Here is a 27941-nt window from a genome sequence, read left to right as displayed (position 1 = left end):
ATATATAAATATGTCCCCCACCCCTCATTACCGTCTTGGCTCAGGCCTGCTTTTATGGTTATTGAAAACACGCTATTAAACGTAGAAATTTGTTTTGAGTCCAAAAATCCTAATCTTTAGGGAAAAGTTAATCTTTGTATTCATTCATCCTTTATTTACTCACCTTTACAACCACAGAGCGCCACACAAAAACAAGGTTTCTTAATCCATGTTTTTGGATATAGTCGTTCATATCTTGCGTAAAACGATGGACCAGTGCATTATGCTGTACTGACCATCCATCCCAGTTTCCTGGTAAACTCTAAATTGTAAATCGTAGATTTACGCTTAATTTCATTTTGTTGCCAAAATAATTTGCCAAAATTCTTCTGCGTACGAAATGTAATTTTCGTGCTTCAGTATATTTCATATATACCTTAGTGCTTCCATATACTTCACATGTAGATATGTAATGATACCACTTACAATAGTAAGATGTCTTATCTTTCAAAGTATATGCTTGAGTATATTCATCATACAACATTCCTACATATCCTTGTGTAGCAATTCCAGTTATTTTTACTAGTTGACCAAGATCAATATAAATTGTAAACGTGCTCCTTATTGAAAGCATTTATCGATGACTTTATTTATTCCCTGTACTATACTTGTCAATTTACAAGGTTTTGAATGACCCTACATAAACAAAACTATTTTTGAAACATTGGCAACAGTTCATAGTAACACATACAAAAAAAACCTGAAAATTGTTATTCTTTTTCATGTTGCAACCAACGTTTTGAATTATTATTCGTAGTTATTAAAAAATATTTGATAGAACTTACATAAAGCCATGCATTAGCAGCCATGTCAAACTGCAAAAGTACTCTATGAAGTCTAGCTGCACTAGGCTTATAAAGAGTTGAATAAGAAATGCTTGCTTTTATAACATTGTCGGCTATCACACCATATTGTAGACCCAATGCAGTATAACATCTTGTACCAGTTACAGCACATTTATAAAGAGCATTTATTTGATATTTATCGACCTGAGATAAATTTCTAGTTTTTCGAAGTTTGATATGCGAGCCAGCTGTTGCTTGAATTGTGTTTAACTTATCGTTCTTTGCTAACGTATTTTAAGGGAGGTGCATAATTGACGTTATGTCATAAGGAGAGTTGAGATGGTCAATTTTACCATGCGAATATTTATGAAAATTGTGAACCATGCCTATAAGATTGCATTATTGACATTTATGAAAGGCAACAGTTAGACATTGACTGTACATCAAATTATCATCAAATTATTTAGAGTGAAATACTTGTGCGTGTGAAGATCGATAATTAGAGTGGCTCATATTTATATATATGCATGGTATAAGCCTTTCAAAGAAGCTTAATACTGCATCTCATGTATTTATAACTACGAGCGCCCCTAATTATCGATCTTTCTACACTCATAGTGAAATACAATTAATTTTTTGAATATTTTTGTCATAAATAATTACATATGAATCTCTATCAGTTCTTGAGCATGTATGGAAAAAACCAAGAGTATGAATAATTTCGTGCAAAGCTGTGCAAACTGATTCACATCCAACACCAAGTGTATAACTTGACGATAATATTGCTTTTCCACATATGAATAGCAGCTGTAAACAAAATTAGTTTTTAAGCTTTAATTAACTTTAAATGGATAAGAAAATGTTTATCACATGCAATGTAAAATCAAATCTTTGGAAATAAAGAAGTTAAAAAAAAACAATTGACAGCTCTTAAACGAGAAAGTGAAGACTGTTCCGCCATGATGAAAAATATTAACTTTCCTGTTAAAGTAAAACGAAAACAATTGTAAATAAATCTATTGATGTAAATCGCTGTAAATGTGTGTGACTTTGATTTGAGCTTTGAAGTATTTCTGTATTAAAGAATTCACGTTAAAGACTTAGTGGCATCATGTGTGAAGTCATTTGTCATTTTAATGGAAGATTATGTTCCTGCATTAAGTTTGATCAGGTATTAAAAAAGTGCACAACAATGTACAAACGAAAAGACAAATGATCTATATTTCAAAATGATTGAAATTTAAAAGCATTATTTGTACGATTCCACTTAATTTAAATAAAACAGCGCCTGACGATCGTTCATTTACTGGAAATTGTACGTTGTACTGGTGTTGTCTACATACAGAAGGATCACTAAAGAAAAAATCTAAAGAAGAAAAATGTTACCAAAATTGAATGTTACTAAAGAAAACAAAAAAACTATACAGCGTTTATCGTGGATCAATTTTGCATGCGGAAAGTACAGTTTAGATGAAATTTCTGCAAAGAAAAAAATAGTATATCAAACAAAGATGTATTCTTATGGAACACAACCGTTTAGTTTTGGCAAAAAAACAACTGGAGAAGTAGTTCTGTCAAATAAAGCTTCTATTCCCCAGAAGGAGCGCAAAAAACAAGAACAAGGAGAAAGTTTGTTGGTAATATGTCAGAAGATTAACTACATAAAGAACAGACATAACAAAGTAGAGAAATGCTTAAGTAAATACCCAGAAAAAGAACCATTTAGATTTCATATTCCTGCATTTCCATCGAGAAAGGAATTTGTTTTACGAAAAAAACAGTCAAAGTCGGCGTCATATCTGGGATAAATTTTGTGTATTTAAAGAATTATATATAAATGAGTTTGATAAATTTCTGACAAAGCTGACATCGACAGTTATTTGCTGACAGTTTTGACAAAGTATCGTTCATGTAGAAAGAATTTTGCTGAACTAAATTTCAGCTCATTTTGAGAGGTTTGTTTTACAAAAATAAATATTACTAAAAGAACGAACATAACATTGCAAACACAGCTCTTATTGAAAGGTCTACGTAAGGTATCGTTTACGGAATAAAATTTTGAAATATTTTTTTTCTTCGTGGAATTTTTAGCTGTTCAAACATAGAATAGTATGGATTATCTACATCATGGTGACATCATACTTCCGATGAATGAATGTTTTTATCTCAAACCTTATCATGTGCACAGAAATGTTTATTGATAAAAAAATGCTTGCATTGATTTAAAGATTGTCACCTTGAAACAATTAAATCCTAAAAACAAACGTTCTTCGAAAAGTTTTCTACAGCAAGAGCTAGCAATTCATGAGAAATGATTTTTCAAAACTGCAGATACTTGGAAAGCTCATGACAGACAGAGATTTTTCAATTTTACTACCTTTGATAAATGAAATGAAGAAGTAATGGGAAAAAAAGTTTCATACGTACAATTGTCAAATGGGATGAATTATAGAAATGAAACTGTTCATTGAACTGTCTACTTAAATATACAAGAAAAAATTTAAGAAAATCGAGCATTGAAACCAATGGACGTTTGCAAGAATACCAAATTAATGTTTCTAAAAATGCGTTGAAATTAAAATCTGATTTTCATCAAGTCATCAAAAAGGAAAAAGCAGGAAAACAAGAGAATATGTGAAAAATTTTTTTTGTCCTCCTTTAAAAAACACGTCTTTGATATTTCTAAACAATCCAAAAACATCAGGAAATAACTGTGGTACTTAGTTTTTCTTAAAATGTTATCAATAATGTAAGATCTCAGAAAAGCGTTTCTTCTCTGAAAGTTGCAGATGAGATGTGGCATGTTCGACGACAATTTGTAAGATACAGCAAAATCAATTCCACAGAAATGTTAAAGATGAACGCCTTTCTATCTATTTGAGGTTTTCAGCTGCCCAATCCTCAATCGATTCATTTTTTTTCAAACAAGGAATAACCAATCAAAGTTAGAGGCAGCTCCAAAATGTGGATGGAAACCATGGAATTATTGTGAAAAACATATTGCCAAACACTTTTTCTCCACTGGAACGCTCCTGCCGCATAATTCTAAGCTTTGCAAAAAAGGTGTATTAAAAAGAGGCACAAATAGTAATCGTAAAGGAAAAAGTGAAGACAATTTATATGTTGGTCTGATAAGTGTAGCTGAAGTGAAAGGTAAAGGTGTCTTATCAAGAAAACAGTGTATCAAAGTACATAAATTCAAATACAAGATAAGATCGAATGATCTTTGAAAAGTGACAAAAAGAAAATAGAATTCGACGAAGATTACTTAAAAATTGATATCGACAAACTGATGGACATATATGAGCAAAAGGAAAGACACGATGATAAAAGTCCAATTGATTGCAGTAAGAAAGTACACAATAAAATTTTAGAGAAATCCTCATCTCCATTTAGAAAGAGTGATTCAGAGCGTCGGAAAAATTTTGAGCAATACGTAAGACCAGCTACAGCAAAACTTATATCCTATATAACGTTTACACGTAGAAACTGAATGTTTCTGAATAAAAAATGAATTTCCATATGATCTCAAAAGCACGAGATTTGATTAAGCATTTGAAATAAACGACAAAAAATTTTATCATAAACATGTTTCCACTTACATTAAGTCATATAACATTCTTGCATAAGATACATGATACGTGTTAATTAATAAAAGTACGTAAGAGGATAAGGTGTGATGAAATATTAGTGATATTTACATGACAAGTATAATATGAGTGTGGTAGTTATAAGTTAGAAGAAAGCAAGAAGCCTTACACATACGCAAACAAAAACCTGATCTCAACATACAACTTCAACACTTTAACACCATTTTCCAATTGTAAATATTCTAACTTATCTCTATCACACTCATATAATACTTGCCATGTAATTATCACTAATATTTCAGCACACCTTATCCTCTTACTTTTATTAATTAACACGTATCATGTATCTTATTATAAACTCAGCATTGTAAATAACTTGGACTCTGAAGGTGACTACCGCTAAGGTTGTCGAAACGTCAGTCAACAGACTGCTCATGCGCAGATGCTTTATCTGAAAATTTGTGACAGAGTTAGCTAATTACTCCATACTCGGTAGTAGTACATACAATTGGTCGTTGCCGTGACCATGAACTTGGAGAATTGGTGGAGTTGACTACGCATGCTCAGATTAATTCTCAATTAATTTGTGACGGAGCGAACTCCGAAATTGATGCTTGTATATGCGGTAAGCAAATTTTCAATCATATATTTTTGACACGCTTTTTGTCTTCTTAAACTTGTTTTGACAAATGCATATTAAAGTCGTCAACACTTTGTTACGCCACTCGTAATATCTGTGACAATGTTAGAGATGTTTCTCTTTTTATTCATAACTTTGTATCTGCATATTTTGTGCATAAACAATGCTCTGACATTTATGACAGATGTTCTAATTCGTTAATTGAGGTAGACGAAATACTTGAAAAATGAAATTTACAACAGTGAAACAAATTCAAGCGTGACAGAGAAGAAATGACGACGCCTGTTTTTGTATATGATTTGGAAATGTTTTATATACGTAATAAATTGGACAGCTGTCTCTATGCTTCGCGATCAAAAGAATTCCTTTGAATCGGAAAAGTTTACTTCATTCTCATATTGAAAATGACTTGATGTAAGTCGAAACATGTTTATGATAAAAAAGTTTGTCGTTTAGTTCAAATGCTTAAGAAAATGAATTATAATGACTGTATAATGCATATTATAAATCTTAACACGGTTTTTTATATGCACATGAAAAACACGTGACTTGGACGAAATGTTTACTATCTTACATAGTTAATTGCTTATTTTATAAGGAACAATTGCGTTAGACCATAACCGAACACTTATGGTCACAGCACTTTTTTTCTGTTCTGTTTGATTTGCAAACAGTTCCTCGACTATTTAGTCGGAAACCATATCGCCTTCCAAAAGATCTATTAGAAAAATGAAGTTTTTTGTGCATGGTTGCAGTGGCTATGATAAGGAGAATATTCGGAAACCATGCTTGTCTATTGCCAGTAGGTTAGGTTGTTTCATTTAGTGTTTTAAAGTAGCCTATACACAGTACAGTAGCTACTAAAAAAGACCATGTTATCTACAATACCAGTGATGAACTAAGCATGTTCTAATCACCAACGAGGATAGATTTTAATTGTCGTGAGCGTATTGTACTAAAGTATGAAGTATGAATAATAAGTTAAGCAAATTCTTGTTGTAAGTGCGATAAATAGGTTGATAAACATTGATATTTATAAAACTGAAACATTAAATACAGTGGAGCTTTTCATCGATTTCTGACAGCTTTCGACAAAGATAAGTGTCCGTTGTTTAGAGGCGTTAGCTGTGTAAAGGCCTTATGTTATTTCGCTTATTTTGATGCGGAGACCGTGTTTTATTGCCTAAAATACTCCAGTAGCCTTCATATGTATAATTTGTATCGTCATTTCAAAAAGTTGTCACTTCATGAAAGTCGTCATTTTAATCGTAGATGTCGTCTTTTCAAGGTTCTTTGTCCACGCTTTTAGTCTTGAACTCAAATATTAAAACAAGGAAAATTAAAAAATAAAGATATCCCTTATTTTCTAAAAATATATTTACTCGAATTCCAATATTTAAAGTATGTTTTAGTGTGCGTTTTAATAGTTTTGCTAATTGAGCAGGGGGGGCGCTTCTCCCCTGCCTCCCCCCTATAGCTACGCCACTGGTTTTCACTTATAGTATTTACCTTCGTGATCTTTGGTTGCATCTCCGCTATAGCAGCGGATTGCGTAAGATGATTGAAACGAAATAATAATAATACAGAGAATATGTCAATCATGTACATTTTATAGAGATGGGAAAGCTCTTTCTTTGGAGAATGAAACTTCTATGTATTTTTTCCAATTATGTATAGAAACTAAAAGCAATATAAAACAGGATATATATCTATTAAAATGTCCACCTGAGTTATCAGCTAACACATGGCTTTGGTCAAAAAAACAAATACTACAAATCTTATCAATGCTCTTTTATACAATTTAAAAACAGATTGTAGAGGGCAGGAAATTTAATACAAGGATAGTACAACACAAAAAACTCTCATAATTTGATGAAAATCAAATCTAGTTGAACTTATTTTACTCAAAAGTTATATATTTCAATGGTTCATCACAACTTTACAAAGTAAATAATAATAACAGTTTAATGCAAAAAAATCCACCAAAGAATTATGTGTTGCTTTTAAACAAGTAATTAAGATTATGAGCTGCTAGTTATAGACACCACAATGTTTATCAAAAGACCTTTTCTTCTATAAATTTTCCATAACACAAAAGCCAAACTGAACATAGTTGCAAAGTTTTTATACTTGATATGTAGGTAACCATGCATGTTTTATATTTCGTGGCCAAACAAATGATCGATTCAAGAAAACTACGTTATTATATAAACTAAAACAGCAAAGCACTTTATGACTTAACGTTTAAACTTAACTTATCACGTTAACTGTATTGGTGTTAACTTTATTTGCATTTTATTTATGATAATGTTATACAACCATTGTGCAGTTCTTGATTTTATGTGCAATCGTTATTATACATACTCCTTTACGTCTTCTTCTTCGGTGACATTCTTCACAAGTATAATACGGTTGAAAGCTCGTAGTCGTTTCCATAACTGTACGTAAACTTTACATTGAACGTACATAAAAACAAGTCCACCAGTAAAGCCTATGGCAACTACAACCAACTTAGTCCAAAATGGCCAACCAAGATGTCCTTTTCGAATTTCTTGAGCAGTGCGATCAATTAAAACCCACAGAGACCAAACAACGCACGTGATAGCAATAACATGAAATGACACAGAGCAAAGAATCTTTCTTCGTTCGCTGTGAGTCATTTTCAATGACTGCCACTGATTAAAAAAGAGATAATTTAATAAGAGTTAAAACAAATTTTGGAAAACGTCACACAGGAAAGGACGTATGCTTTCCCACATGAAGGAAAGTTGGGAAGCTTATCTTTAAACGAACTCTTTCGCAGAGTCAAACGTGAAATTTTTTGTCATACTACGTCAAAAATAGTCTATTAAAAAAATTTGAAATCATTTATGAGCTTTGGTTGAAGACGTTTTATTTACCTTTCGGAATGGTTTAACTTTAGCCTCCATGACAAACCGATACTGACATAATTCACACTTTTTGATATCAGAACTTTTAATCCACTTTTGAGGCAACTCTGGTGCACAAACATCAGTGTACCAGAACACAGACAAGGTCTGATCAATGTACTATCATTACTTTCTGTTCGTTCACAATGACAAATTCTACAAAACGCTCCATTGGATGATACGCTCGATATACAAGAAACACTTCGCTTAATGTCTGTTAGACAGCTATTTGATTCATGAAAACTGGTGACATGCATTCTATCACTTTCACTGGCAGTACTAGCTGAATCTGAAGGTACAGTTAATTCTTCTGGTGGTTTCTCGTCATTGTTTCTTGCAGGTAAGAACTCCTCTTCTTCACTTGCCTTTATAAAACATGACAACGATAAGATTAAAAACTTTGACATTATGAAGCATCATCCATTCAAAATTGGATGATATATTTAACATCATCCATTCAAAATTAGATGATATATTTAACATCATCCATTCAAAATTTTGATGTTTTGGATAATGAGGGGTTCTTCCATCACGCAAGTAACATTTACACTGTAATTCTGTTACTATACGTAGACTCAGGGTTTACTATTCGTAAGTACAGGGTTTTTTTGTGCTACTGAAGGGTAACTTCATAAAAAAAATATAAAGGCAAATGTGCTGTCATGCGAGTGACCACGAAAAATTGACGTTTTCTACAACATTTCAACAAGTACCATAAGTACAAATCTGTGAACTTTGACATAACATTAATTAGCAAGTTATTTAAAATACACGAAATAATACATCTCTTTCACATTTAATTTATGTTTGATTGGTGAAACACAAGTATGTGCCCCAAGATCTGCTTTGATACAGTTTGTCATCTCTCAAGGTAAAGAATAAATACTTATCAATGAAAAAATATATTTAAGATATTATAGCTCATCTTAAACATAATGTCTATCAAATTCAGTGGTGTAACCATGAAAATATATTGATATTGGTACAAACATGGATTACAAAATATCAAGATATAAATTGAAGACTTAATTAAAAAATCGGAGACCAGGTGGGCTTTTTATTATACTTTGATAATTATGAATACAATGCAAGGTTTAATAGACCTATGACTACAAAACAAAAACAGGTAGATTATTTTCTATAACAGACTCTTAAAGAGCTTATCATAAAAAAACGTTGCATGCAATTAACATTATTATCACACATATTTTACATGCTTTCACACATTCTCACATTTTTCACATATTTTACTAAGAATGTCTGTGATGAATATACATGAATGATTTTCTCATGTTGTATTTCCTATTTTCCTCAGATTATGTTTGGGTAAATGTTATACATGTTTTTCATCACAAAAAAATACTTGAAAGATGTAGAAAACTTATTTTTAATTTTAACAAGAAATTTGTTAAAATACTCTTTGTTAACTGTATCATCCATTGCTAAAATTTTAAGATTCTCATTGGGGGACAGGAATTTCACTTTTCACTGTTTTTGTTCAACGAAATATAATCCAAGGCCTTCATTCACCAACAGATTTATGAATTATTAAAACTGCATCATAAACAATTACAAAAAATGGCGACTTCTAGTTTGTTAATAATTTAACAGGTGCATGTGCTGGGAATCACAAAAAACCCCAGGAGTAAACCATTTCATTTCCCAACAACTCTTTTTCCTTTATATATGAAGATGATAAGGGAGCGACATATTAAAGCAGTACAATTGACTCTAGTTTTTGTTGGAAAGGAAAATTTGATGAAAATTGTTTTTTTTTGGTAGTTTAGATGATGGACTGTCAACCATACATTATACAATAAATGTAACATCATTCTCAATTCTAATAGTCCACATTATAAACTTTGTTTAGACATTGAGTATTTTGGTGATCAAATCGTCTGTTCCATATGTCCCGCCACAAGAAGTGTTTTAAAAGCTGGATTTTATCAAATGGCATAAGTGACAAAAAAAAACAAGAATATTTTGAATATTTACGTAAGAAAACAGTTCATAAAACAGATGATCTACAAAATGTGTTAAACGTTCCTAAACGGACGGAAGAGGGCTTAAAGCGGTTTGGGGGCGATAGCAAAATATGGGTACCTTTGACACCAACATATATATATATATATATTGTCCATATATAGGGGAGGTTTTCAATGGCCGCCCGTCGATACTATTGTTGAACTGAAATATGAGTGTAGTTACTCATAAACTTTTACAAAACGATTTCAACATAAAATTGAAGCCTTTCGTTACTATTAACTTTTAAAAGAGCATATTTACAGCAAAAAATCATTGAAGACAAAAGTTTTAAAAAATTGCACGCTTATATATGAAAACATTAAAATGGCGAACAATCAACGTACTTCCGTTTTATCAACTTGAAAATTATAGTTTAAAACGATGCTTTACGGGAAAACAATAAATTATCCGGTTGACATTTTCCTTATATCTTTACCATAGGTCTTTTCTAAAACATGTCAATAAAGGAGAAAATGCGTGATAGAATAAAATACGACGAGGGCCAGAGGTAGAATTTAAAAATCTATTGTAAATCGTTCAAGGCTATAGCACAACGATTAAGAAGATATGAATAATAACGGTAAATTTGGAGAACTAGTGTTTAAAAATATTCTTTAAATTTGTATATGGTATCGCTACTTTGCCTTGTTTCAATGACATATATGAATTCCGTGTGAAATTTGACGTTTTCACTTTTCGGAACGACATTAAAAAACAACACAAACCTGTTCAACAATATCTTTCTCATCGGCAGATTCAACGTGAACAGAGCGGACAGGCATTTTCTTCAGGAGGTCGAAATATGTATTAAGTGTACGCAAAAAAAATTGTTTATGTATTTCTTCAAAGCTCGCTCAGTTTCAGTTTCCGTTCAGGCTGCGATGTGCTAAACCCTTCGGTGTAACTAGCAACTAGTCAAGATAAAATGACAAGTAAAACTGAAACAGATATTCCGCAACATAAAACATATTTTCAGCGGTCAAATATACAGATATTTAAAAACGATGCCGTCCACCATTAATAGCAAATTGTCTCTTGTGCCTTGGAGGTGACACAAAGACAGCACATCTGCTCATGAGCCAATCAAATGACAGTAAACACAATGATAAGGCCATTATAGACCATGTGACACATAGTTATGCTTACGCATTATATTTCGTTTTTCTTAAGTCAAGCCAAGATAGCTACAGGAAGACGTTTTTTTATTTTTTAAATTAGGCATATTTATAAGTAAATACGTGCATACGTCAAATAAAACTCATCTCTTAGTTATAACATCAACAAACAATAGTAAGTTAGTTAAGGTGCATTCGTATGCTTGTCGATAACGAGCTTTTCTGCTCGAGGAAAGTAGAAAAATCGGTGAATTCAAAAATGTTTAACATTTGAAATAGCGAATAACAACAACCGTCTGGAGCAATCTGTTTGAATTTGAGTAGTCAACGAGCACTGTCACTAAACATGGAAAAGAAAGGAAAGTTTCAGTAGCAATGTCTTAATAACTTCAAATTTTCTTTGAAAGAATCATGTATTTAGTATTTCATACACAATATCAGGGCAGTAACCGCTATTCTCCTTTCAATATTTTGTACACAATAACATCACGTTCATTCCGATAGCGGAATGAAGACATTTTCAAATTTGCTCAACAAAAATCATACAATTGATATAATTTGACCAAAATACGTTTTACCAAGCTAAAGTGGTTCTTTTTTTCACAACAGAAAATAGCTTTAAACTAAACAAACCAACGTGTGCCACACTCGTTCATTAAACCCGAATATCTTGTCGTGTCTTTGACATTTAGAAGTCTTAAAAAAGCTGTGATAGTCAACTTTTTGATACTAGCTACATTTAACATTAGTTCACAGGACAAATGCTTAATTATACATCTCATAGAAAAACACGAGAAAAACCAGTTGCCGACATGGTTGAAAGTAGTATGAAGTTTAGTTCAGTTAAAGATATTTAATCTTTACGCTGCTCATCACAAGCAACAACAGATGGAATAACGCAAGAATTGTCATCATCGTTGTTTAACTCAATGGGCTGTAAATGAACAGAAGTGGAATCTAACTTTGAAAGTTGGTGATGTTCATTATATCCAGTGGTATGATTATCGTCTACAGCCATGGCAGTCTCCTCGGTTGAATCATTTGTTGAGTCTTGTAATAAACCATCACCAGGATTAATGTCAGAATCGGTTAGACACGCAACATTATCTTCGGCCACAAGTTGATGGGCATCCTCCTTACATGTCTCAGCCATGTACACAGGAGTTTGTGAAGATGTCTGGGAGGTTGCTGTAGGATCACTTGCCATGTTTTGGTCACTATGCAACAGTTCTTCAACCATTACACTTGTGGCAACATGAACTAGTGCCGAATGATCAACTGTGCTTTCTCTATTGACGTTTTCATTACTGGTGTCTACAGCATTAGCACTGGCTAAGATGTTTTCATCATTTGCTGGCACAGACACGACTTCAAACTGCTGATCATCACTAGTAATGCTCACCATCAATTCACAAGGGTAGAATCATCTGTTTTACACTTGTGAACACGTTTCATGTGTTTAGTCAACGAAGATTTTTCTTTGAAACATTTTCTGCAGAATTCACAAATGTAAGGCCTTTCGTCACTATGCGTTATCTGATGTCGTCGGACGTTATAAGGACTAGCAAAATCTTTGTTGCATATATTGCAGACATGTAAGGTGACTTGACTGGGATCCTTTGGTTTGGATTCTTTTTTTTCACAGGTAGCCGTATGTTTTCGAAGATCAATCTTATTTGGAAAGATCTCTTCGCAATACTTGCATTGAGTAATGGTATTGGCCTGCTTTTGGTTTTTGTTAGGACCGCACACTTTCTTCACGTGTTTACGTAAATGTGAAAGTCGACCAAAAGTGTGATCGCAAAATTCGCATCGAAACGGTCGTTTGTGCTCGTGCCTTGTTCGAATGTGCATGGTTAGAGTTGAATCATGACGGAACGCCGTGCCACAACTGTGAAAAGAAATAAAATAAGACTCTTTAACGATTTTTAACACATACAAGTTTTTCAAAACAAGTGAAATCACGCGTTCATTGTTACTGACTGGAAGAGTGATATGTATTTGAAATGGTTGTTTTCGTAGGAATTGGATAACTTTGAAAAAATTGAATATTATCTTCAGGATAAGAATTGTATTTTGAGGACTGGATAAGGATTGTCGAAATAAATGGAACGTAATACTTCTTATGAAAAATTCAAAGCTTGCAAACCCAAAAAGATTTTACAAAAGAAAGGCATGCCAGAATTACTTACTGTTTACAAACATAAGGTTTTTCTCCTGTGTGAATACGCTGATGAACAACAAGCTGGTGATAACGACGAAAAAATCGATTGCACTCTTCACATTTGAACTTTTCACGTCTGGATATTGAATACAAAGAAATGAGCAAATAGAAAATGACGTCACTTCACCACAAACATATATTTTACCAGTATGTATCTGCAGATGTTTCTTTAAGTCTGATGGATATTTAAATGCTTTATTACATTGATTACAAACACGAGGACCATTACTGAGACGACGTTTTCCAGATGATTGATTTACCACTGGAACTTGAATACAAAGAAAAATGTGAATAAGCAGCAGCATGTATCAAAGCTAAAATGTTTTGGGGATATATTATACTATACACAATAAAATTATTTTAATTAATCTCTCACTTGGCGCAGTGGTTATGGCTTCTTGCAACTCTTCTTTATGCCCTTCAACAGCAGCAGCTGCAGTGGTTAATTCATCATTTGCTTCATTTAGATCTTGTCCAGTGGTATTTACAACTTTCTCTGAATTATCTAAGAAAATAGATCATATACAACAATGGTTGACCAGCTACCAGAAGCAAACAGAATTTAATTCTAAAAATTTTTGTTAAAGAATACTGAATACAATGCTAAAAATTATGTTTATTAAGAAATGATAAAAATAGTTTTTATCCTAATAAGTAATAACAATATACTTTTAAACACACAGTTGGTAATTTATCACAAATTTCAATTGTGATCAAGCAAAGGTAGTGAATACCCATAAATTTGACTTACCTACAGAGTCTGATTGCACAGAGGTTGAAAATACTCCCTCTGGTAAAGAATCCTGATTAAGAACAAATGTATCACCTGAAGCTGTATTGACCAAGTTCAGGTTATTGACTACTGCACTGCCTGATTGCATGACTATTGGTATAGTACCCCCTTGGGTGACCAGATAGTAGGAACCACCATTATTATCAGCTTGTATAGTCGTAGAGCCTACTCCAGTTGATGCTGATTGAATACCAGAGGCAACATCTTGTAAGATGGTAGCTATTGATAAACTGCCTTGCGGGCAATTACCATCAGGTAATGAGGTCACTATAACATTACCTGCAGTACTACCAGAGTTAGAGTTGGCAAAAAGGTTTGACAACTGCTCGTGTGTTATAGTAACCATACTAGGGGTAGAACCATCACCATCTGTTGGAATGGTATTTTCTGATGTGTTAGTTTCAACAGCTGTAGCTTCATTTTCATGCTCACCAACCTAATAAGTGCACATACACAGTCTACAATTGCACTTACTAGACAAAAGGGTGCTGCAATAGACTCATTGAAAACCCATTCATATCAGGAAGATGCTAAATGACCAATAGACAAGTTGTAAAATATAAAAAAAAAATTTCTTCAAGTTATTTAGAGGGGAATCTTTTGATCTATTCTTTAGAACACATAGCACAAATAAAATTAATCTGTTACTGACCATATCACCGTCATTATTATCATTGCTTTCCAAAATTTCTTGTCCAAGTTCCATGGCAACAAGAATTGGTTCTAAGTAAGCTTATTGTTGTCCTTGCATATGTTCAGCTGTCTGTATATCACTAGTAGATGCAGTTGCAACCTCTTCATCATTGCCTGTTTCTTGTGTTCCATTTACTAACAAAACCCAAAACCAAAAATATCACCTTAAAATATTTGATCACTCATCATCCTGTCAATGTAAAGTTTCAATCAAGCCTTTGCGATGGCACATGTAAAATATTTGTTGATGTAAACGCAAATATCACTAAAGAAGTAAAAATTTTCTAACAGGGAAAATGTATCGATATTTTCGTAAATATTGCATTTTGCAATAATCAGATGGGAGCGTGGCAAGTACAAAATACACAGTGCTTTTTGGCCATAAATGAATGCGCCATATTGTCAACTTCACATTCAATGCATTAAATTGAACATGAACTATAGAATATCTTATATGGCTCATTCAAACAATATATTCTACGCACGCACAACTATAGAAAAGCTTGGGTTTGGCGCCACATCGCTATCACAAAGTGGTTCATTTTGAAGAAAGGACTGGGGCAATGATATTAATGAAAACTCTTTATTACAAAGGACTGGGGGAAAGCATAAGATATGTTTTTCGTTTTGAAGACTGGGTGCAACCGGAAGATTTGAATCAGTCTTCGAAGATCATAGAAGTTCGTGATCTGTACCTTCAATACTTAAGACCTACCGTGTGTAGTTTCAGTTATCTCTACCAAAGAAGTTGACTTTGAAACAGCTTGCATTGCTGTGGTCGCAGTGTCAAGTTGCGAATGTATGGGCTCGTTGGAGTTTGATATATGCAGATCGGTTGCCATTTGAATGACTGGAAATGTTTTTGTTGCTTATGCTAACTCAAACTTTCATAATATTGTTGAATTTTGACGAAAAATCAATGTGAATTTCTTTCTTCCTTCTTCGAGGCTGATAATTTTTTAGAGGAGGCTTATGAAGAGAATGTAGGGAAGGCATGGACGGCTTACATCACGTGGTACAATGAATTTAATTGGCTAAAGCAGAATTGTTATTTACATAATTCATTCCTGTTGTGATAAAACAATTACCCGACCTTCTCATCAGATTTTCTCCGAAGAGACAGCATAAAAAATTTGAAATTGTATTTGAATTGGTCTAGAGCTATGTTGGCAAAACACATCTGAGCTCAACCAATCAAATCGATCAAAACAATCAGTCAAAGAGAATTTGCAAATCGATCATGAATACATTTTAGAGGAAAAATTAAAATGTCTGTCTTTTATGCATTATTGTTATTTTATAAAAAAAATAAAAGATGTTTTTCGTGTTTGCACTGACTTATTCAAAACTCGGAGACGTTTGTGAGGACTCTCGAGCATGAACAACACTCGACCTTCGGTCTCGGGCTTGCACTGATCTGCTCTCAAGTTCCCTCAAAGGTCTCCTCTCAAAGATCTCCTCTCAAAGGTCTCCTCGGTTTGCATAAGCCTGGGCAAACACAGTAAACATCTTTTATTTTTTAAGTGAAAACTGTATTTCAACATTTGCGCAGCAAAAAAGGCGGGGAGGGGAGGGGCATAAGCATCCTAGCTACACCTGCTGCGCGGCCCTGATAAGTAGCTTCACATGTGCCACTTCGTGCGTTAAAGGTGGCAAATGGTGAGGACTGAGGAAATCAAATTCTGAGAGTTCGTGAATTTAAAAGTCTTTGAAAACAGTTATTGTCTGTCAAAGCAAACAATATGATTATTTACAAAATCAAAATAAAGGCATGAAAACTAATGCACAAGTTCTTCCTTACTTTCAGTGTGCAGCTTTTTTCAAGTCAAATGTTCTGCATCCGTGTTGATGTTGAAAATTATGATATCTAACACATAATGGTATAGGAAAGTCTTCTCGTGGTTAGCGAGAAGTATTGTCCTCAGTCACTTTAATGATTATTATGATTTGCAATAGGACCATAGAATCTTCGTCGTCTTTCTATCTTTGTCATTTGATTAATTTAAAAAGAGCAATATTGAATTATTGAAGTAAAAGCATGCAGCAATAGTTGTGGATTATCATTTCTAAGTATTGGCCCTAAGATTTGTCCTTTCATATCCTAATCCAACTGACTGTACAGAAATGGATTCTGTACAGTCAGTTTTCATGTGTAGAAATGAACAATGCACAAGGAAACGTCACATTTTTTGGCTTGACGACAGTGCACGAATAAAGACGACAAAAATTTAAGTACAATAATTGAGTATGGTTTTCACTAAATAGTTCTTGACATCTTAGGAAAGATGAAATTTTGCAATTTTTCAACTTAGTACCCTCCGGAGTTGTGCATATACCGCAATACAGGTTTAAATATAGCTAAGAAAGTTATCGTGCGCCAAGAAAGGTTATCATATACATATGCATTATTTACCTGCAGTGGATACAAGTTCTTCAAGAGGACTCAGAAGTTCCCACGAAGTTCCCAAGCTAAAGAGTTAAAGTTCCCAAGCTAAAGGTATGATTTTAACAAACAGGTTCGGTTCCATAACTACAGCTCCTTTGATCAACACCTGCTTTGTGTACTTTGTTATCTGTCAAAAAAATTTCTCATTTTCTTATGAAATATTTGAATTAGCAGCCATCGCTGTTATTGCTTGCACGCACGAACTTTCAATATCTCACATTGATCAGATAGTTTTTTGTTTTGATGATTTAAGGATTCATTCTCAACAGAATTTTAAGGATTCAAATTTATCCAAGTCACGTTTGATCTAAAAAGAAACCACATGAAATGAAATAAAGTCAAAGAGTTAAATATTGTTATTGTAGATGATATGTCAAACTTACTTCCATTAAAACTTTATCATTTTCTTCAATCATATTTTCACAATCATTTGTTAACTTCTCCAACACTTCTTTGATGTTGGACAATTTTTTATCCTTTAAAACATTATTGAAAAAATCATCATTGAAAAACGTGTCATTAAATAAAATAAAACATAGCAATAAACTAACCTTTTCATCCAGTAAAACTTGTTTTGTATCTCGATCTTTTTGTAGAATGACACTGTGTATAATTTGTTTTTCATTAAAATATGATTAAAATAAAACAATATTTATTTTACGAAACTATACTCATTTTTACATTTCTTTTTCTTTCTCAAGTAATTCTTGTTTCTCTTTTCTTAATTCCTGTAAAGTGCTTTCTTTTGCCTCATCCAGTATTTTATCTTGTTCCTGCAGTTTGGCAGCAAATGCTTTCTCTTGTTGTTCAACATAATCACAATGCTTGGGTACCAAGATCTTATTATCATCTTCCAACTTCCTTTGAGTCTCTATCATTTCTTTAAATCGTTTCTCTAATTCAAGGTTGGCATCCTATTAATTATGAAAAAATGATGACATGATCAATTCAAATTTATTATAAGTGGATTTCATTTATTATGCAATGGAAATAACGAGGAAAATAAATGAAATGATGCTATACCTTAAGTGTGTTGTTTGATTGTTGTGTGAACTCCTCTTTCTGTTTTAACTCTTTGTTCTCATGTTTCAACATCATCAAGGTCAACTGTAACGTCTGAAATCAAATATTTAAACTCCGTAAGACTAAATAGTTCAAGACAAAATATTCTAAGCAAAGAGTGTACCTGTTTGTCATTTGAAATAGCCAAAAGTTTGGATTCCATATCCTCTGAGCAAAGAAGCAATATCTTATTTCCATAACAAAAAGGAAAGTTTATGTATTACAGAAATTTCTATTATATAACCTGTATCATTCCTCAATTTATCTACATAAGTCTCCAACTTTATTCTTGTTTGATACTCTTTATCATATCTTGAACTTGTCTCGAGCAACTCTCTTTTTAATTTCATACAATCACCAGACAACATTTTCATTCCATGATTTTCTCTTTCTACAATTTTCTCCATTTCTGTTACACGATTCAAAAGATCAGATTTTGAATCTTCCAAGTTCTTCCGTAAATTTTTCTCCATATTCAATGCTCTACTTAGCTATTTAAAGCAAAAAAATGTGTTTTGTCACACTAATGAACGAACACTTTAAAAAATAAAATAATTTCATTTACATCATCAGCATTTTTTGCAACTTCATCTTGTGTGACGTACATTTCTTGTATGTTTAATACAACATCTGAATTTGTCATAGCATCACAATTCAATATTTTTCTTAATTTTTGAAAATTCTCCTCAGTTTGAGCCCGAAATCTTTCGCTTTCCCCAAGCGATTTTTGTGTTTTTGTCAAATCTTTCTTGAGTTTCATAAGTGTTTTCTCATTAAAAAATAACCCAGACGGTCATATATTTTCCCAGACGGTCATGCAAGTCAACCTCAAAAGTATGTTAATTCATTATATTAATTGGTAGCCTATCATCAATTGTTCTCTTTTCTTTGTCAAAGTTTAATTTCGTTATTTTTATAATATCTTTATTTTTATCACAGGTCTAGTCATTTACCTAAGATTTCTTTAGTGATGACCGCTCTTATGGTTATTTTCATCAGCGTCATCTTTCCATTTCTTTCGTGAGCTCTTATCATTATTCATTTCTACCGACATTTATAACGCATTTGACGATATCCTTTCTAACAGCGAAAAAGAAGATAAGAAAAAAGACTCGCTAAAGACTGAAGAAGTTTTGGGGTTAATTGAGTTGAACTCTGTCACACAGAATCAAGTTATTCAACAATGTCGCTCAGGACACCTAGTCGGCTTTTTACTCACCAATTGCGAAAACTTTTGCGAATATCATTCAGCCTTTTCGTCGGTAAGATTTTTTGATCCTGTAAACAATGTGTACACAAGCAATTATAATTATATATTGCGTTTGATTTTAGTGAAAGCATTTTTAAAATGGGATGGTTATCAATTCCTCGCTATATAGCATGGTGCAATGAAGTAATGAATGTTCAAACTTTTGGTAAAATCACCCCAGGCACGGTCCTCGTTCTCAATCCAAAAAAGAAATATCTTTCAATATTTAAGATCAATAAAATAACCCCAAGTGATCCTGGAAGTGTTTTCGATGATTTCGAAGAAGAGGAAATGTCCTCTTGTCAAAACAAAACGATTTTCAGTGAAGACAAGAGAACACAAAAACGAACTGCGTACGAACTAGGGCAACAATTCCCAAGATGGATGAAAAAATTATTGCAAGGTATGATTGCGCGAGTAAAATTGGAAAATTGGCCACACTTGGAATCGGCGAATGCTTTTCATAAAGCTCATATCAAAACAATTAAATCGCAAACATTTAAAGCAGCTAAACTGCACATTGTAAAATATATACATTTTTTTTAACGTCCTCAAAATATAATGCACACGAATAAAAAATATTTATTTTTTGTCCATTTTGCTTTTTGCTCTCTTCTGCTTTGAAGTAACTTTTACGTGACACTAAGCTGGTTGTAGAGTTGTGCCAAAAAATGGAGGATTAGTAATTTCTTGAATGATAATAACGTAATCACCTGCATCAATAAACAGGAAACAGAATATAAATATACAAGAAAGAACGTCAATCTCAAACTTGAAAATTGTTAGAATTACCAGGTTTACAGTATTTCCATTTATCATCATTAAGTTTTTCGTCTTTCTTCCCTTTTCTACGCTTCCCTTCTTTATAATCTGACACATCTGTTGTACTATTCTGGGCACTTCCTTTCTTAATGACTCGTTTCCATCTGTTAGTTAATAACAACATTATGATACCTCAATGAATATGAGAACAAGTACTTACAATTTAACATACTTTTGAGGTTGACTTGCATGACCGTCTGGGTTGTCTTCAGTAATTGAAGAATAACTTGGATTAATAGGAGGTAGAAAAAGATTTGTAAACGTTGCGCGACCGTTAATTGTACGTAGTGTATTGACACTTGGAAATATATAGCCATGTGATGTACTGGATATACCTACAATGTACATGAATTTGTCAAAGTCAAAACAAAGACAAATGTAGCATGTCCTTATACATACCTTCTGGTGAAACACCATAATCTGCAAGTGAGGAGTGTTGTAGCACACTTTCTTGGGTTAAATGACTTACAGCTGATGCTGAAGGACTGGAATTATTCTTAGATGTATCTCCTAATGTCAATCTATTGTAAATTGGTATACTAAGATATTATAAAAGAGAAAATTTATCAACTGTAATAGCAAAATCTTTGTACAATTTCTACATTTTTGTCTTCGGTTTCCATGGTGAGGGTTACTTCTTCTATCTTGCCATTAACAAAAGATTCACTATCTGGCAACATTTCTGTCAGTGAATAAGACTCTGCTTTAAAATCACTAAGTATAATAAAAGTGTTCTAGAAGAGTGGAGACCTGGAAACAAGTATGAAAATAAAAAGACAAACAAGCAAAACATACAATGGAGTGGTGATAATCTCTTCATCACTAAACTTTCCTTCTGATCGTTTATTTGATATTTTCACTCCAGCAGTAACTTGAAGAAGTCGACCTTCATCTAAATTTTCATTAGTATATAGAAGATGTAGAAAATTTACTATTTTTTCTCAATGTTCATTACAAAATTGCATACATTTATTGCATACAATATATTTGCCAGCAGGGCTTCCAGAAATCCACATTCCTTCATACTTTACTATCACCATTGCTAAGATATAAAGTAAATGATTTGAACCCAGGAGTATTTTTATGTGTCTGTAGACATAAGAAGGTTTGCAGGAATTGCAGCAGTAAACATGCATGTTGCTATGACAGGTTGCTATTTCCAATAATTATAAATTTGATAGTTTATAAAGTAAAACATGAATTGTTAACCTGTAAATTTGATGGTCTTTACCATGTTTCTTATGTTGATAAATTGATCCTTTGTAAATATCTCCATTTGCTTCAAAAAGCTCACCTTCTCCTAGGCAGCAAAAAATGAAGCAATGATATTGAGGTAAATATAATATAATATAATATAATATAATATAATATAATATAATATTTGAGCGATATTATACCATGTCTTTTGTCATCTTTCCATCCACCTTCATATTTTTCACCATTACCATAGGTCATAACACCAATACCACAAATTTCACCACATTTAAACTCCCCAATATACACATTCCCACTATAAGACCAGCTTCTGTAACCATTCTGTAACCAATATAGTTGCCAATACGTGTACACATGTTTTAAGATAAGCCGGGGTTAATCGTTTGAATATAATGAATCTTCCATACAATCTTGTACGTGACTTTCAATAAGATGATATGGATAATGTGGAGAACAATAAGGACATTCAATAAGTGTCGAAGAAGAATCTGCTGTCGGCGAATTGCCAACATGTCGTAAGTTGTTAGATTCATTTCTAGCGCTATCTGCAACAACGATCCCTGGAGATGTGAGGTTCTAAGTATAAGAAATAACGTTGCATGTTGAAGGAAGCAGCATTACATCGAGCAACAATGCATATGATGGTTGTGTTTGAAACAAAAGAAAACTTCACATGCCTTGCATAAATAAAGTGAAATCATGCTTACCTGAAATGAATTCATCCCAGCTCCTAACGGTAATCCGAAGGCAGTTGGGAAGCTAGCTGTAGGCTGAAGTAAAGAAATAAAAATTTCAAAATTGATTTATTTCATATGCTTATTTTTAGATTCCAAAATGTCAATTGACATTTTTAAATTGTTGGCTCAAATTGTTAAAATCACCTTAGGTCTCATGCGTTCTTCTTGCAAAAGGCTGTTCACTTTTTCGGTCTGAAATGAAATAACAATTTAGAGCTTTAAACAAATTCTTATATAAAGCAAAAATAGTACTAATATTGCAAATGTTAGTTAATGCAGCAAGGAGTACGGGAAAATTTATTTATTTGTGTGTGTATGTATATACGGATTTTTTGTCCCTTTTAAGCATCTTATGATTTGGCCATAAATGTTCTCTTAACACATCACTTAAAATTTTCAGCAATAATTAAGTTCGAAAGGCATGACAAATTCTTATTTCTTACTTCTCTTTCAAAGCGACGAGCAGTGTCATATGAGATTGATTTCTCTCTTCAAAATTTCATTCTCTTTCTGCAGCGTCTCATTCTTTTTCCTCAATTGTATTTTTCCTCGTTTTCACGACGGAATCATGCTCGTGGTTCTTAACCTTTAAAAGGTGGAATAACGGCATGTTATTAGTCCTGTTCATGTAAGAAAACAATTTTTTACAAGTCGATATAAACAAAACAGTTTGTTTTTACTTGTTTACACATAAATAAATATTAGCTTACTGAATCTCGCATCATGATCAACATTGCTTCATTATCCTGCTCTTGAACACGCTGACTTTCGATCTTTCGTTTTAATGATGATATCTCTTCCTCTGATTCTTGCTGTTTAGAATTTGCTGACGACTTGATTAAAGAAACCAGTGCATTTTTCTGTAAATCACACATCGCTTAGATACATTATTCAGTTCTTCTTCACTTTTCTCCTTTCTTTCATTTGTTTTTTCAATTCTTTCTTCAAGATGCTTCACTCTTTTTTAACGAATCTTGTAATTTCGTTTCAATTTCCACAATTTTATGGTCACGACTTCGAATGAGCTCATCTTTTTCGCGAATTTCTCTTGTCATTTTTTCCACTCTTGCATTGAGAACATCTTCGTCAACCTACCTATGCGATAATTTAATAAAGACATGAATAGAATGCCATCAAAACACAATTAACATTTTTTCAAAATACCAACGATGAATTTGTATTTTGCCGCTATTCAAACATTTGTTCGGTTCCGTTTTTTTTAACACCATAAATTAAAACATTTTCCACAACCAAAAGGGTACGGTGATTTCTAAGAACCAAAAGGTACGGTGCTTTCTTAGAACAAAAGATATGGTGAATTTTCAGAACCAATGGTATAGTGGTTTCTTAGAACCAAAAGGTATGGTGCTTTCTTAGAACAAAGGATATGGTGAATTTTAAGAACCAATGGTATAGTGGTTTCTTAGAACCAAAGGTATGGTGAATTTTCAGAACCAAGGGCATGGTTATTTCTCAGAACCAAGGGCATGGTTATTTCTCAGAACCAAAGGCATGGTTATTTCTCCGAAACAAGGGCATGGTTATTTCTCAGAACCAAGGGCATCGTTATTTCTCAGAACCAAGATCATGGTTATTTCTCAGAACCAAGGGTATGGTTATTTCTCCGAACCAAGGGCATGGTTATTTCTCAGAACCAAGGGCATGGTTATTTCTCAGAACCAAGGGCATGGTGATTTCTCAGAACCAAGGGTATGGTGATGAACATGAAATGGTAACTAATTTCATGTTGAAGAAAAAAACAGAAGCAAAACAAAGATATGGTGTTCAAAAAGATACGTGCATGTAGTCCACATACTGCATTGTACATGAAGTTTAAGTGTTGTTTAAAAGATACGTGCATGTAGTCCACATACTGCATTGTACATGAAGTTTAAGTGGTGTTTAAAAGATACGTGCATGTAGTCCACATACTGCGTTGTACATGAAGTGTAAGTGGTGTTTAAAAGATACGTACATGTAGTCCACATACTGCGTTGTACATGAAGTTTAAGTGGTGTTTAAAAGATACGTGCATGTAGTGCACATACTGCATTGTACATGAAGTTTAAGTGGTGTTTAAAAGATACGTACATGTAGTCCACATACAGCATTGTACATGAAGTTTAAGTGGTGTTTTAAAAGATACGTGCATGTAGTGCACATACTGCATTGTACATGAAGTTTAAGTGGTGTTTAAAAGATACGTACATGTAGTCCACATACTGCGTTGTACATGAAGTTTAAGTGGTTTTAAAAGATACGTGCATGTAGTCCACATACTGCGTTGTACATGAAGTTTAAGTGGTGTTTAAAAGATACGTGCATGTAGTCCACATACGCTTGCACACGAAGTATGGTGTTTTAAAAGATACGTGCATGTAGTCCACATACTGGTTTTGAACATGAAGTTTGGTGTTTTAAAAGATACGTGCATGTAGTCTACATACTGCGTTCTATGAAGTCATGGTGTTTAAAAGATATGTGCATGTAGTCCACACTGCGCTGTACATGAAGTTTAAGTGGTAGTTTTAAAGATACGCATGTAGTCCATACACTGCCTGTACATGAAGTTTAAGTGGTGTTTTAAAAGATACGTGCATGTAGTCCACATACTGCGTTGCACATGAAGTTTAAGTGGTGTTTTAAAAGATACGTGCATGTAGTCCACATACTGCGTTGTACATGAAGTTTATGATGTTGAAAAAACGGAAAATGGACACATTTTTTTACTTGCAAAGTCCACAATCAAAATGAAATTGGTAAAAAGCAAAGACATAACTCACCCTTTTTTCTTCTTCATGAGTCACATTCCTAACATCTTCTTTCCCATCAATAACATCATCATCATCATCAAGTTCGCGCGAGGCAATTTTCTTACCTAAACCTTTGAGACGTTCATTATCTTTTAATAGTTTTTCGGCAAAATATTGCTTGGCATTCATTGACCTTTCTATTCGAATCTTTTCCGTTAGGAGATCATTAACTTTTATCATTAGTTCATTGTCCTTGCCATTCAGTATTGACTGTAATTCATTGATTTGGTAATTCAGCTGACTTATTACGTCTTGAAGTCGAATCACCATTTCATATAATTCTTTGTTTTTCTGTTAGCACGAATGAAGATACAAACTAAAATCTAGTTAACCATATAAACCAAATGCTGCAACAATGACCAACCTTGCAAACATTTTGGTGCTCCATGATTGCTGTAGTAAGTCTTAACCATAAAATATTTATTCTTAACATAGACCTTACAAATGCATTGTAAGCCCTTTCAAGGTGCCATAGGTGCCCATTTTTTCGACCATGTACAGGGGCAAAGCTAAAATGCTAATTGGGGTTAGGGGTGAATAAACATATGTACAGCTCTCAATTAGCATTCTTATCCAATCATATATTGCATATTTCCAAGGTTTAATATTGCTGCATAAGGAACGAGATTTTCTAAACTCAAGAGTGTGCAGTGTAACAAGACGTGGGCAGAAAAGTTGTGTCCCCCTCCCCCTCCTTGTAATGGTGCGAAAAAGCTAAGGAGTTGGTTGCATTTCCTTAACAACAATAGAACAATGCTTGATAATATGCTGACCTACAGGAATTATTGTTATAACAAGAATACACCCTAATGAGGAAATGTACAATATTGGAACCGGTAAGACAGGAAAAAAAAGGGAAATAACCTCTGAATCTTTGATAGTGAAAGTAACAAAATGCATCATGGGAACGGGGAATCCCAACAGAATATTTTAAATTTTAACGATATTTTCAACCAAGGAAAGCTGTTCTTTATAGTTAAATTTCTCGGTATCATACGATGTATTCTCTGGAACATTCACAGCATACTTAGAAATAAGCGAACTATAGCTAGATTAAAGCAATTTTTTAAAATTCCAAATCAATAGTCAGTATTTGAAGACATAACTAACTTACTAAAGCAATTTTATCGCCACCCAGACCTGTGGCGACAATGTGATCCAGTGCTTCCCTTAATTTCATATTCTCCTGAGTAATTCTGTTGAAATCCTTCTTCGATATGCCAGGGTTTACGACATCGATTTTAAACGCCGATTGTGGTCCAATGCCTAGTTTTTTTTGCAAATACGCAATCCTTGCCTCTGCCTTGCTGAGACCCGTCTCCAAGTTCTCTGCTTTTGTTTGCCAGTGAGCGCGTTCTTCCAATTCACTGCAAATGCGAGTCAAATCTTGTACACCTTTCAAACGTTCATTCTTAACCATAAGTTCACGATGTTGCATAGTTATCACACGCTTCAAATCATCTACGTTTAAATCTTTAACAATCGACATACTTTACACTGTTAAGATGATATCAAAAGGTTTCTGTTAAAATGTCTGCAATTTTATACTCTGCAAATATAAATTTACACTCATTAATCAATCACCTCTACAAAAATTCCCAAAGGCTTACGCTTGTAGCACAGAGAAATGTATCTTTCAATGTGAAACACAGCCCTTAAAGCAAAGGGAACTTGTGAGTTACGTGCGGTTATATACCGCGGCACAGACTGTAGAAAATTATAATTAGACGATGCCTTCACTTTTATGACTCATCAGGGATTGACCTTGAACGGTAGTCAAACCAATCAAAACTTTCAAATACCTATTTTGTCAGGGGAAAACCCAAATCTCCAAAGCGTCAGAGCAGGAAAATCGAGCAGGACTTGTATGGTACGTTTCATTAAATATTTTCAAAAATATTTCTCACCTCCAATAACTATCACATGCATCTTTTGACTTAGTTGACCAGATCTTTTTGTGCGATTGATTATGATATTTTTGTGGTAATTACCGATTTTTTACCACAAATCATTTTTGCTGAGTAAGATCAACTCTCCAGAAATTTCAAAGCTGTGGCGTAAGTAATGTAAAAATGCTGTAATAGATATTTAGGATTTGAAAAAAAGTATATTTTGTTTCGTTTTCTATCTTCATTGTCTTCCTGTTTCAGTGTTTCTAAATCTTTCGAATAAAATATTTCTAATTATATAAAATTTACATAATTCTTTTTTCCTCGTATCATTTATACAGAAGTACAAATTTCGTCTCTGATTTTTTTAAGACATGCAGAATTCTGACAATTATTTTTTAATGAGTTTCAGTTTTCGGATATGATGCTAGATGTCTCCTAGAAACGAGTTTGCTTGTAATGTTGAGTATTTCGACAAATTTACTGTCGAGGTAACATGATATATTGATATTAAAATGGCCAACAAAATTCACATAAGAATATTTGTGTGTATTTTTGAGTAAAAGATTATGTCTTCTCAACGTACACCGTCAGTATCTTACCGTGTTCCCGAGCAAACGACTCGTCATTATCATGACAAATGCACTTTGTCCAACCCAGCCTTCATTGGGCCAAGAATGGCAACAATAAACAGTTCGGCAGTTGTAACTTATGAACAATGTCAAAAAGAGAGCACTGTCGTTAAAGACGAAATCTGGAGAAGCTCATGTTGTAAAGAGAGATGTCAACAAATAAAATGGTATGTCTTCATTTTATACATGGTTTGGTTAGGATTATATGGATAAAGTTGATGGTATACGGATGAAGTTTTAAG

The 27941-nt window shown here is 33.3% G+C and overlaps 5 protein-coding genes and 2 long non-coding RNA genes across 8 annotated transcripts; 1 reads left to right on the top strand and 6 right to left on the bottom strand.

Moving 5' to 3' along the window:
* Nucleotides 1-1118: 1118 nt before the first annotated feature.
* LOC124453928 (zinc metalloproteinase nas-4-like) lies at nt 1119-2546 on the bottom strand. The gene is made up of 4 exons (XM_047004754.1): nt 2531-2546; nt 2132-2190; nt 1451-1631; nt 1119-1210 (listed from the first exon to the last, which is right to left on the bottom strand). The coding sequence occupies exons 1-4, from the start codon at nt 2544-2546 to the stop codon at nt 1119-1121; spliced, it is 348 nt and encodes a 115-aa protein (XP_046860710.1).
* A 2844-nt stretch (nt 2547-5390) lies between these two features.
* On the top strand, nt 5391-10689 carry LOC124453883. Its single transcript, XR_006951251.1, has 3 exons — nt 5391-5468; nt 8811-8855; nt 10451-10689. It is a non-coding gene; the product is annotated as an uncharacterized LOC124453883 (long non-coding RNA).
* LOC124453882 (E3 ubiquitin-protein ligase MARCHF1-like) lies at nt 6831-11068 on the bottom strand. Its single transcript, XM_047004720.1, is given in 4 exon segments — nt 6831-7729; nt 7955-8046; nt 8049-8349; nt 10735-11068. Coding segments are annotated over 4 exon segments (771 nt in total). The 5' UTR covers nt 10792-11068; the 3' UTR covers nt 6831-7408.
* Nucleotides 11069-12850: 1782 nt separating this feature from the next.
* LOC124453803 lies at nt 12851-13427 on the bottom strand. The gene is made up of 2 exons (XR_006951195.1): nt 13317-13427; nt 12851-13015 (listed from the first exon to the last, which is right to left on the bottom strand). It is a non-coding gene; the product is annotated as an uncharacterized LOC124453803 (long non-coding RNA).
* A 4515-nt stretch (nt 13428-17942) lies between these two features.
* LOC124453800 (reticulocyte-binding protein homolog 2b-like) lies at nt 17943-26533 on the bottom strand. The gene is made up of 7 exons (XM_047004637.1): nt 26293-26533; nt 19562-19620; nt 19296-19422; nt 18587-18833; nt 18467-18510; nt 18304-18396; nt 17943-18194 (listed from the first exon to the last, which is right to left on the bottom strand). Exons 4-7 carry the CDS (start codon nt 18813-18815, stop codon nt 17958-17960), a joined length of 603 nt encoding a protein of 200 aa, XP_046860593.1. The 5' UTR covers nt 18816-18833; nt 19296-19422; nt 19562-19620; nt 26293-26533; the 3' UTR covers nt 17943-17957.
* Nucleotides 20090-21600, bottom strand: LOC124453802. Its single transcript, XM_047004640.1, has 4 exons — nt 20813-21600; nt 20586-20748; nt 20384-20517; nt 20090-20304 (listed from the first exon to the last, which is right to left on the bottom strand). Exons 1-4 carry the CDS (start codon nt 20828-20830, stop codon nt 20224-20226), a joined length of 396 nt encoding a protein of 131 aa, XP_046860596.1. The 5' UTR covers nt 20831-21600; the 3' UTR covers nt 20090-20223.
* Nucleotides 23288-25892, bottom strand: LOC124453801. 2 transcript variants are annotated; one of them, XM_047004638.1, is made up of 3 exons: nt 25543-25716; nt 25149-25469; nt 23288-23456 (listed from the first exon to the last, which is right to left on the bottom strand). In XM_047004638.1, exons 1-3 carry the CDS (start codon nt 25609-25611, stop codon nt 23310-23312), a joined length of 537 nt encoding a protein of 178 aa, XP_046860594.1. In that variant the 5' UTR covers nt 25612-25716; the 3' UTR covers nt 23288-23309. The 2 variants fall into 2 exon arrangements, with proteins under 2 accessions (XP_046860594.1, XP_046860595.1); XM_047004639.1 differs by having other exon boundaries at nt 23373-23460; nt 25543-25892.
* Nucleotides 26534-27941: the final 1408 nt, after the last annotated feature.

The sequence above is a fragment of the Xenia sp. Carnegie-2017 genome, unplaced genomic scaffold (genome assembly GCF_021976095.1).
Source record: "Xenia sp. Carnegie-2017 unplaced genomic scaffold, XeniaSp_v1 HiC_scaffold_26, whole genome shotgun sequence".
Classification (NCBI taxonomy): domain Eukaryota; kingdom Metazoa; phylum Cnidaria; class Anthozoa; order Malacalcyonacea; family Xeniidae; genus Xenia; species Xenia sp. Carnegie-2017.
This window is presented reverse-complemented; position numbering and strand designations above follow the sequence as displayed.

Excerpts from the sequence above, each read along its gene's own strand:
- LOC124453928 (XM_047004754.1), bottom strand. Across the intron at positions 1,632-2,131 it reads AGTACAACGTACAATTTCCA|CTGCTATTCATATGTGGAAA; the intron begins GTAAATGAACGA and ends TTTTGTTTACAG. Across the intron at positions 1,211-1,450 it reads AAATATTCAAAAAATTAATT|GCATGGTTCACAATTTTCAT; the intron begins GTATTTCACTAT and ends GCAATCTTATAG.
- LOC124453800 (XM_047004637.1), bottom strand. The coding sequence starts at position 18,815 with ATGGAGAAAAATTTACGGAAGAACTTGGAAGATTCAAAATCTGATCTT. Across the intron at positions 18,397-18,466 it reads CTATTTCAAATGACAAACAG|ACGTTACAGTTGACCTTGAT; the intron begins GTACACTCTTTG and ends ATTTGATTTCAG. Across the intron at positions 18,195-18,303 it reads AATCAAACAACACACTTAAG|GATGCCAACCTTGAATTAGA; the intron begins GTATAGCATCAT and ends CATAATTAATAG.
- LOC124453802 (XM_047004640.1), bottom strand. Across the intron at positions 20,518-20,585 it reads CATGCAAGTCAACCTCAAAA|ATGGAAACGAGTCATTAAGA; the intron begins GTATGTTAAATT and ends ATTAACTAACAG. Across the intron at positions 20,305-20,383 it reads ATGGAAATACTGTAAACCTG|GTGATTACGTTATTATCATT; the intron begins GTAATTCTAACA and ends TTATTGATGCAG.
- LOC124453801 (XM_047004638.1), bottom strand. The coding sequence starts at position 25,611 with ATGTTAAGAATAAATATTTTATGGTTAAGACTTACTACAGCAATCATG. Across the intron at positions 25,470-25,542 it reads AGCACCAAAATGTTTGCAAG|AAAAACAAAGAATTATATGA; the intron begins GTTGGTCATTGT and ends TCGTGCTAACAG. Across the intron at positions 23,457-25,148 it reads CTCATGAAGAAGAAAAAAGG|GTTGACGAAGATGTTCTCAA; the intron begins GTGAGTTATGTC and ends TCGCATAGGTAG.